The 10,747-nt window shown below is 42.4% G+C and overlaps 1 protein-coding gene and 1 long non-coding RNA gene across 3 annotated transcripts in view; both read left to right on the top strand.

The window, feature by feature from the left end:
- LOC147467899 (uncharacterized) overlaps positions 1-10,747 on the top strand; it is a 181,472-nt gene that overhangs the window by 114,071 nt on the left and 56,654 nt on the right. The gene's annotated exons all lie outside the window — the stretch shown is intronic.
- LOC122242765 (histone H4) lies at positions 5,343-5,778 on the top strand. Its single transcript, XM_043000152.2, has one exon. It carries the CDS (start codon positions 5,388-5,390, stop codon positions 5,697-5,699), a length of 312 nt encoding a protein of 103 aa, XP_042856086.1. The 5' UTR covers positions 5,343-5,387; the 3' UTR covers positions 5,700-5,778.

A 10,747-nucleotide genomic window follows, 5' to 3' on the forward strand; every position in this document is an offset into this window, starting at 1 on the left:
TGGCAGTCACCCACCTCTTTCAAGTTCATAAAGGCTACAAAGTGACAGTAGCCAAAGCTGAGCACCTGACCCCCTTTCTTTCGGCCGAAGGCCAGAGAAAACTAAAAGATCATGGCTTCACTCCCGTACCCTCTCCCGAAACGAAGGCCAAATGCACGGTCGTGGCGAAAAAGGTCGACAGGACGATCCTCCCACGATCTGCTGAGTCTATCGCCCAGGAAGTATCCGCCAAGAACGGTGTCACTGTTCTTGATGTTTATAAGCCTCCCGAGTCTCGTATCGTCAAGATACGAGTCTCTGCCCCTGAGGAAGCACAGAAACTTCTAGCACGTGGACTCATGATGTTTAATACATCGGTTCCAACATACAACGTAGAACCAGAGTGCTTTATTCCGATAGAGCAATGCCTAAACTGCTACCGCTTCGACCACAGCAAACACTCATGCCCACACCCACAACGATGCTCCCGTTGCGCTGGCGAAGGTCACTTCTTCGCCAAGTGCAAAGAGAGCATCAAATGCTGCAACTGCGAGGGTTCTCACGTCGCAGTTAGCGGATCCTGCCCGAGACGTAAAGCCATACTGAAAGAAAAACGTACTGAGATTAGGGAAAACAAAAACACTGCCCCCTCTTACGCCACAACAGCAGCCACTCGACCCCTTCAAACCAGTACACCCAGGCCGACCTCCTCAAAGATGACAATGCCCTTCCCACTCCCAACCACAAACGCCTTTACTCCTAACACAGACCCGAAAATCCAAACCATCTTACACGTCGCTCTCATTGCTGCCAAATACAACGCTAAAAGATTCGCGAACATTGTCCCACTCATGCTACAAAGAAACGGATTCCCCAGCATTGTCATCCCCGAGGAGATCTTCGAAGACGACAATCTATACATTTCAGAGTACGCCACAACCACCGAAACTAAAGCTACTGAGGCTACAAACACTAACTCAGTGCCTCTTAGCTCCACTCCACGACACCTCGTTTTGCAACCACCACCACAACGCAAAACAGACGAAACCGCACAAGCACGCAATTCTACAAGAAACACTGATCATACACGCAAACACATCACGCCACCATCCAAGCATACAGAAACAGACAAGAAGGATCCCCCCCTTCCTGCTCCTTGTCATCACCACGATGACACTATCCTCGATGAGGATTCAAGCGATTCCGAGATCGACGTCGAGTTCGTCTCCGGGGTCGCGAACGAGCCCCTTCCTCCCCTTGAGGAGACAGTTCCCCTGCTCTCCTCCGGGGGAGCCATGGGGCAGCGTGGGAGTATTGGAGATTGGTCCGCCGATTCCCAGGACTTCCGCCCTGTGTCCTGCTCGCAGGACTCTCTTCCTGACCTCGAACCGGACATCGAGGATCGAGCTCGGGACCGCTCCAGGAAGCGGGTTACGCCACGCAAGGTGAAGCCAGGTAAAATGGTTTTGCCTTGAGTGACATGCTAACAATCGTACAAGCGAACGTAAGGTCTTTTTTTTCCATCAGAAACCTGTTCTACAACTTTCTAGAAGAAGAACGCCCCGATGTCGTCTTACTAAATTCTATAGGCATCACGAATGGCTATAGAATTCGGCACTATGGATACACATCAAGGCAATCAAGAGACGGAGTGCACGTAGGGTCCTGTATTCTCATCAAATCCACCCTCAGCTTTCAGTTCATCACCACACCATTCACTCACCCTGACTTCATGGCAGTCAGGATATTCACCCCACAGGGCCCTATTATCCTTTCCACTGCCTATGTCACTCCAAATTCTAACTTGCCTCTTGCAGATTTCAATAAGATTTTTAATTATACCAGCCTCCCAGTCTTCTTTGCCGGAGACATCAACGCCACACACACGGCACTACACCACAGATCTACCAACCCCCATGGTAGGCAACTCTTTTCTATCTTTGAAACAAAAAGACTCCACTACATCGGACCCGACTTCTTCACCTCATACACAAACAGAGGAAAGGGCCGCCCTGATCTCGTCTTTGGGAACAGGGCAGCACTCGCCTACCACACACACCTACAACCCGGTCCGAACGTCGGTTCGGACCACATACCCGTCATATTAAAGATTTCAACCTCACCTATACTCAACAAAGAAAAACGATCTTTCCGGTATAAACAAGCAGATTGGGAGACTTTCACTCAAACGTTAAATGATCAAAATTTTCATGTTAATCTCGATGGGAATGACACCCAATCAATAGATAGGTATTGGAACTTCATCTTCACCTCCATTTCTTCAGCTATGCTTAGATCTATCCCCAGATCTTCGTATAAAATTCGCATGTCATTTCAGCCATCTGAAAGGACAAAACGTCTCTTGACTTGTTATAGAAGTCGTTTCACGCAAAATTTAAATAGACTAAACCAAGTTAGATGGGACTTATCTATTCTCCGAAGACATGTCATCGATAGTCTTGATACAGACCATCAAAATTATTGGATAAATTTGGTTAAGAAAGTAGAAACAAACAGAGTTCGCAATCCACGGGAATTTTGGCAAAGAATTAAGCAACTTAAAGGTAGTAATTACCCTCCCTTTTCCCACCTCACTCATAATAACGTAAATGTAACGAATCCCGTGGATGTTATTCGAGTTTTCCAAGAGCACTGGGCTCAAGTTTTCTACCCTCACCCACCCCACCCACTCTTCACTCAACATATTCAATCTATCGAAACCTGGAGTCAAAATAACAGGGTAGAAACTAATCCAGAGCCAATTATCCGTCTGGATAGGCTGGACGACACCTGCGAACTCTTAGCCCCCATCTCGTGTGAGGAGGTCAAAGAAAGATTAAAGAGGGTTCCTCGTAAGGCTCCAGGCTCCTCACAGATCGGACGCGACGCTCTTCTTCATCTTCCTGACAACCTCATCCAAGCTTTAACAAATCTTTACAACTCTTCTCTCGCGACCGGCTATTTTCCTGTTCCCTTTAAGACCGCTTTAGTGGCCCTCATTCCTAAGCCACAAAAGGACCTGACCGACCCTAAGAGTTACCGCCCTATTAGTCTACTCGAGACGTTAGGGAAAATTTTCGAACGAATCATAAACACTCGACTAAGGTGGTATCTCGAAGACCATAACCTTCTCTCTCCCAAACAATTCGGCTTTCGCTCGCATCACTCGACGCAAGACGCACTTAACATCATGACGAATTACATCAGTAATAACAGAGACCGACGACTAAAGACTGTTCTTGTCACGAAAGATGTTGAGCGGGCCTTTGACACGGTCTGGCATACTGGCCTGAAGTACAAGCTGTGCACCAAATTTAACTTTCCAAATTTAATTAAGAAATTACTTTGCAATTTTCTTGATAACCGTAGATTAAAGCTTAAATTCTTAAATCAAGTTTCAGGCACAATTTCAATGCACGCAGGAGTACCTCAGGGCAGCATACTCAGCCCAACACTCTATACACTATACACAAATGACCTTCCAAACCCCACACACACAGATTCACTCACTATCCTCTATGCCGACGATTGTACTCACTTAGCTCGACACGATGCGCTTTCAGGTGTCGTTCGACGCATCAATGACGAACTTGACAATGTCTCGAGATGGGAGCATAAATGGCGTATCAAGACTAACGCGACAAAAACAAAGGTTCTCTTTTTAAAACCACGAAAACTTCCTCCTTACGACAACATTTACCTCAACAGCTTCGACAGACTACAACCACCGCTTCAAATCACACCCTCTTGTACCATCCTTGGTTTAACTTTTGATACGAACTTTCGTTTTCATATTTACGCTAAGTCAAAAGCCGCATTGGCTCGCAAAACCCTACTTTCGCTGTATCGATTTAGAAGTGCGGCCCCTCGCACGAAGCTGCATCTATACAAAACACTTATCAAACCTCTGATGACATACACACCACTTGCACTCTCACAAACAGCTTACACTAACATGCGCAAACTCCAGCTCGTTCAGAATAAAGCACTCAGATGGATCTATGACGTATGTTGGGATCAATATATTACAACATCTGAACTCCATGAGGAAGCTTCTCTGCTTCCTCTGAACATCGAGTGGCGTAGGTTGGTCTGTAAACAGATCGACAAACTCCGTGCCTGGCATTCTGACTGGATGGATAGACTCGACACCATCTTTCGTTCCGGCTGGAGACCGGGAATAGGCCATGATCTGTTTTCTCTAGCATGGGACGAAGAAGTGGATGCAGTGTTCTAGCTTTGGCTGCACACTCTGTAACCATCTCCTACTCCTTCATTTCCGTTTTTCCCCTTCCTCTTTCCACTTGTTTTAAATGTTCCCTTGTTTGTTTGTGTTCTCTCTTCCTGTTTTAATGTAGTTTTGTTTGTCTGTTTTGTTGTTGTGACCTAATTTTAATCTCCTAATAAAGCTTCAATTCCCTTAGACACTGCCCTGTATCCCCGCTTTTAAATCTTTTCACCTCGTCACCTGACGCTTGTGGCTGCCGACGTCCTCATCCATCACCCCATCTCATCTCATTATCCTAATCATAGCGTGAATCCCGAATCCTAAATCCTTGCCCATCATCCCACTGGTTCCGGATCCCGATACGTGACATTCGCTGCTATTACCCGTGCCAAGACCATAAATTCTTTGTCGGAAGGATTTATGCGAGCCGGGGAAAGGAGTGTCACGGCCAGTGGTGTTAACCCCATCGTGGTGTAGGTCGCCAGGGCCGCGCCTCTCCATCAGTCCTGATTCCAAGGAAGGGAAACCTCCCTTGGCACCGGCAGGAGAGGCCAGCCCCTGTGCGGCCACATCCGAGCTTCAACCCGCTTCTACAGACAAGGTTAGCCGAGGGATATCTCTGTAGCCACGGTCGAGGAGGCCGTGCACAGAGCACACCGCAGATGGCGCCAAATTCTGTAATCTTTTTCACCCCACCTCCCTGGTTAGCCGAGAATCGGCCGTGTTCAGTATAGCGAGGTCCAAGGCCGCACGCGTCTGACCCCTTTCCCACGAGTACGTTGGGTGCAAACAGCCTCCAGTGTTGACACACGCTCAAGGTCGATCGGCGGCCTCGCCCCGAGCGACCTTGAGTCGGCGGTGTGTTTGTTCCCGCGAGTCGAGTGGCGAAAGAGAGAAAACCGTGCGCGCTAAAGACAAACTATGCTAAACTCGGCGATTCAGATGGCGCTTGGTTCCCCCTCTCCCTTTTATCCCCCTTCCAAAGTCCTGTCTCAACTATTACCTACAACTTTACCCTGCATGCTGGGTTAAGCCCCGGCTCCTTTCTCTCCTCCTAAAATTCATTTCCTCTATCCTTATCCTTCCCCTATCCCCTCTCTTCTTTCCCACTCTTCTTTCCAAACTTTGTCTTTGTTGTCGCAAATTATTCAACTTGCAACTTACCTAGCAAAGTAGCACCATGACCGGACGAGGAAAGGGCGGAAAGGGACTCGGAAAGGGAGGAGCCAAGAGGCATCGCAAGGTATTGCGTGATAACATCCAGGGTATCACCAAGCCCGCCATCCGTCGTCTGGCTCGCCGTGGAGGTGTCAAGCGTATCTCTGGTCTGATCTACGAAGAAACCCGTGGTGTCCTCAAGGTATTCCTCGAGAACGTGATCCGTGACGCCGTCACCTACACCGAGCACGCCAAGAGGAAGACCGTCACCGCCATGGACGTCGTGTACGCCCTCAAGCGCCAGGGCCGCACCCTGTACGGCTTCGGCGGTTAAGCGTGTTCACCGATCACGACAACAACAACAACAACCACCAAAACAAAAAACCTTGGACCTAATTTAGGTCCTAAAATCCTTTTTTAAGGATAAAGTTTGACGTAACCAACGAAAAAATAGTGTACGAATAAAGAAACATGTGTTCTAATCTAACCTTTGCATTATGATGTTATTATTTTTCGTTAATTCGCCTTTCTCTGTGCAACAAACAATATTATTAATGTAAGGTTAAATTGACATCATTCCGAGTAATATAAATAGTTATTTGGCCACCTTGCTCCTTCATCACTAATGACTAAAATAGTCTTCTTTTACACCGTTCTCAGTAATACAAACGAACTTTGTAAAGAGCCATGTGGCCACTTTTCTCATCAATATTATTGTAACAATGTTACTCTTACACCGTTCTAAGAAACAAATAAATCGACAGTAAATAGCCGTGTGGCTGGCCACCTTTCTCAATAATACAAATACCATCACTAATAAATAAATATATATATATATATATATATATATATATATATATCTACATATATACATATATATATGTATATATATATATAAATTCATTTCTTCTCGCCCACTTTCACGAAAAATAAAATGAATAGTCCTTGAACTTGCTTTTTTTCTATATCAAACTGTTTTTCTTTCTCTCTATGTATGTATGTAAGTATGTATGTGTCTATCTATCTATCTATGGTTGTATGTATGGTTGTATGTATGTATCTATATATCCATCTACATATATTTATATATATATATATATATATATATATATATATATATATATATATATATATATATTCATTTCTTCTCGCCCGCTTTTACGAATAATAAAATGAATAGTCCTTGAACTTGCTTTTTTTCTATATCAATCTGTGTGTGTTTCTTTCTTTCTATGTATATATGTATGTATGTATGCATGCATGCATGTATGTATGTATGTAAGTATGTATGTGTCTATCTATCTATCTATGGTTGTATGTATGTATGTGTCTATCTATCTATCTACGGTTGTATGTATGTATGTATGTATGTATGTATGTATGTATGTATGTATGTGTCTATCTATCTATCTATGGTTGTATGTATGTATGTATGTATGTATGTATATATATATCCATCTACATATACATATATTTTATATATATTTAGTTATATATATATTTATATCTATATTATATATATACATATATATATATATATATATATATATATATATATATATATATATATATATATATATGTATATATGTATATATATATATATATGTATATATGCATATATGTATATATATATATATAAATATATATATATATAATATAGATATAAATATATATAGATATATTTATATCTATATTATATATATATATATATATATACATATATGTCTGTCTGTCTGTCTACACACACACACACACATGTATGAGAGAGAGACACACACATACATATATGAGAGAGAGACATACACATACATATATGAGAGAGAGACATACACATACATATATGAGAGAGAGACACACACATACATATATAAGAGAGAGACACACACATACATATATGAGAGATTGACACACACATACATACATACATATATGAGAGAGAGACACACACATACATATATGAGAGAGAGACACACACATACATATATGAGAGAGAGACATACACATACATATATGAGAGAGAGACATACACATACATATATGAGAGAGAGACACACACATACATATATGAGAGAGAGACACACACATACATATATGAGAGATTGACACACACATACATACATATATGAGAGATTGACACACACATACATACATATATGAGAGAGAGACACACACATACATATATGAGAGAGAGACACACACATACATATATGAGAGAGAGACACACACATACATATATGAGAGAGAGACACACACATACATATATGAGAGAGAGACACACACATACATATATGAGAGAGAGACACACACATACATATATGAGAGAGAGACACACACATACATATATGAGAGAGAGAAACACACATACATATATGAGAGAGAGACACACACATACATATATGAGAGAGAGACACACACATACATATATGAGAGCTATGTGTATATATATATTTATATATATATGTATATATATGATATATAATATATATATAATATATAATATATATATAATATATATAATATATATATAATATATATATATATATATAAATTCATTTCTTCTCGCCCGCTTTTACGAATAATAATAAAATGAATAGTCCTTTAACTTGCTTTTTTCTATATCAATCTGTGTGTTTCTTTCTTTTTTATGTATGTATGTATGTATGTATTTATGTATGCATGGATGTATGCATGTATGTATGTATGTATGTATGTATGTATGTATGTATGTATGTATGTATGTATGTAAGTAAGTATGTATGTGTCTATCTATCTATCTATCTATGGTTGTATGTATTTATTTATGTATGTATGTATGCATGCATGTATGTATGTATGTATGCATGCATGCATGTATGTATGTATGTATGTGTCTATCTATCCATCTATGGTTGTATGTATGTATGTATGTATGTATGTATGTATCTATATATCCATCTACATATACATATATTATATATATATATATTTTTTTTTATTTTTTTTTTTTGGGGGGGGGGGGGTAACCAAACCTAACCTAACGCTGTAGCACACGATTGATATTTTTTTTTTTTTTTTCTTGCTTTCTATTTTTGGGAACCTAACCTAACGCAATAGCAGACCAATATTATTTTACTTTATTTTTTTTTGTTATTATTATTTTTTTTTTTTTCTTTTGTAACCGAACCTAGGGCAATAGCGAGTCACAAGCACACAATTATATTTTATTCCATGTTCAATTTCCCAACCAATGCGTGCGTGCGTGGGTGCGTGCGTGCGTGGGTGCGTGCGTGGGTGGGTGCGTGCGTGCGTGCGTGCGTGCGTGCATAGTATGGCCGTTGCTTTATTTTATTTTATTTTGTTCTATTTCTTATTTATTAATGTATTTATTTTGCCGTTGAGTTCTCATAGTTTATAATATTATCATTTCTTCTTTCTTCTTCTCCTCCTCCTCCTTTTCCTTTTTTCGTGTGTATGTGCCGTGTATGTGCCGTGTACGCGTGTGTGCTTGTACGCGTGTGTGCTTGTGCGTGTGTGTGCTTGTGCGTGTGTGTGTGCGGCTGTTGCTTATAAGAGCATTTTCTGGTATTTTCAACTTTTCCGAGCATGGCCTTTGAATTATTCCATATGGTTAGTGTTGCTCTCAGTGTTACTCTTATCCCGTGCCGTGTGCACGTGTGCGTTGTGCTTGTAATTAGCGGCTATAGGTGAGAACTAAGCAATTTGCATGTGTGGGTGCGTGTGAATGCGACAAGTTAGGCTTTTATTTGATTGGATTTGACTTTTCTTTTTGAGTGCGTGTGCGTGCGTGCGTGGGTGCGTGCGTGCGTGCATAGTATGGCCGTTGCTTTATTTTATTTTTTATTTATTAATTCATATATTTTGCCGTTGAGTTCTCATTGTTTATAATATTATTATCATTTTTTCTTTCTTTCTTCTTCTCCTCCTCCTCCTTCTTTTCGTGTTTATATGCCGTGTACGCGCGCGCGCGTGCGTGCGTGAGAACTAAGCAATTTGCATGTGTGGGTGCGTGTGAATGCGACAAGTTAGGCTTTTATTTGATTGGATTTGACTTTTCTTTTTGAGTGCGTGTGCGTGCGTGCGTGCAGGTGTGTATGTGTGCAGATACCTATGCATGCAGGTGCCTACGTCCGTCTATGTGTGCAGGTGTTTATGTGTGTATGTGTGCAGATATCTGTGCATCCAGGTGCCTATGTGCCTATCTATGCATGCATGCACGCACGTGGACGTGCGCGTTGTGTGTGTGTGTGTGTGCATTTATTCATTGCATGCATTTTACTAGATGAATGTGTACGTTTTGCATGGCGTGTACGTGTGCGTGTGCATGTCACTAGTAGTGCCTACAGATATCATGTGCGGCTTAGTTGTTTATTCACTGTTTGTTCATCCAATCAATATATAAGAGTTTGGTAGGGAGGGAGGTGTGCAAAATTGCTTTCCTTACTTTGGTTCATTTGAGAGTGAGTGAGTGAGTGAGTGAGTGAGTGAGTGAGTGAGCATCCCCATATTTGATAATAGTAATATGTACAGCATTATTCCTCTGACAAGTGGAATAAATAAGTGTGAAGACTCAAGTATGGCTAAGAATGTAAACATGTACGTCTCTCGATGTCTTTTTTTGTTTGTTTGTTTCATTTTTGTAAGCGAATGAATATCGTCGGCGGCGTCGGCGATTCCATGATTTTCCTTGCTGGTTGTTTTGTCGGTTATCGACCTAAGGGCCAGGTGGATAAGGAATGCATTCTAAACATTGTGGTCGTATCTCTCTATCTATGTATCTATCTATCCATCCATCTATCTGTGTAATGACTGACTCGTGTCGTGTATTCATTTATTCATTGATCGGTCGGTCGGTCGTCGCAAACCAATTTGCATGTGTGGGGAGTGGGGGGAGGGGGGAACAGGGAGGGAGGGAGAGGGGTTGGCCACCTCTATGCCTCCCTCCCTTCCCTTTTCCCTCCCCCCTCCCTCCCTCCCTGTTCCCCCCTCCCTTCTTCCCTCCCTCCCTGTTCCCCCCTCCCTTCCCTTCTTCCCTCCCTCCCTGTTCCCCCCTCCCTTCCCTCCTTCCTCCCTCCCTGTTCCCCCCTCCCTTCCCTTCTCCCTTCCCTCCTTCCTCCCTCCCTGTTCCCCCCTCCCTTCCTCCCTCCCTTCCCTTCTCCCTCCCTGTTCCCCCCTCCCTTCCCTTCTCCCTTCCTCCCTCCCTTCCCTTCTCCCTCCCTTCCCTTCTCCCTCCCTATCCCCACACTTGCATAGAGGTGGCCAACCCCTCTCCAAGTGTGGGGAGAGGGGGGAACAGGCCACCTCTATCATATTATCAATTGACTATGTGTTTGTTTGTTTGGCTTTTAGTATATAGGCAACAACAAACCACTGGTGTAGTTACG

This window comes from Penaeus japonicus, unplaced genomic scaffold, assembly GCF_977035675.1.
Source record: "Penaeus japonicus unplaced genomic scaffold, GWHDUDI00000001_assembly GWHDUDI00000032, whole genome shotgun sequence".
NCBI classification, from domain to species: Eukaryota; Metazoa; Arthropoda; class Malacostraca; order Decapoda; family Penaeidae; genus Penaeus; species Penaeus japonicus.

Excerpts from the sequence above, each read along its gene's own strand:
- LOC122242765 (XM_043000152.2), top strand. The coding sequence starts at position 5,388 with ATGACCGGACGAGGAAAGGGCGGAAAGGGACTCGGAAAGGGAGGAGCC.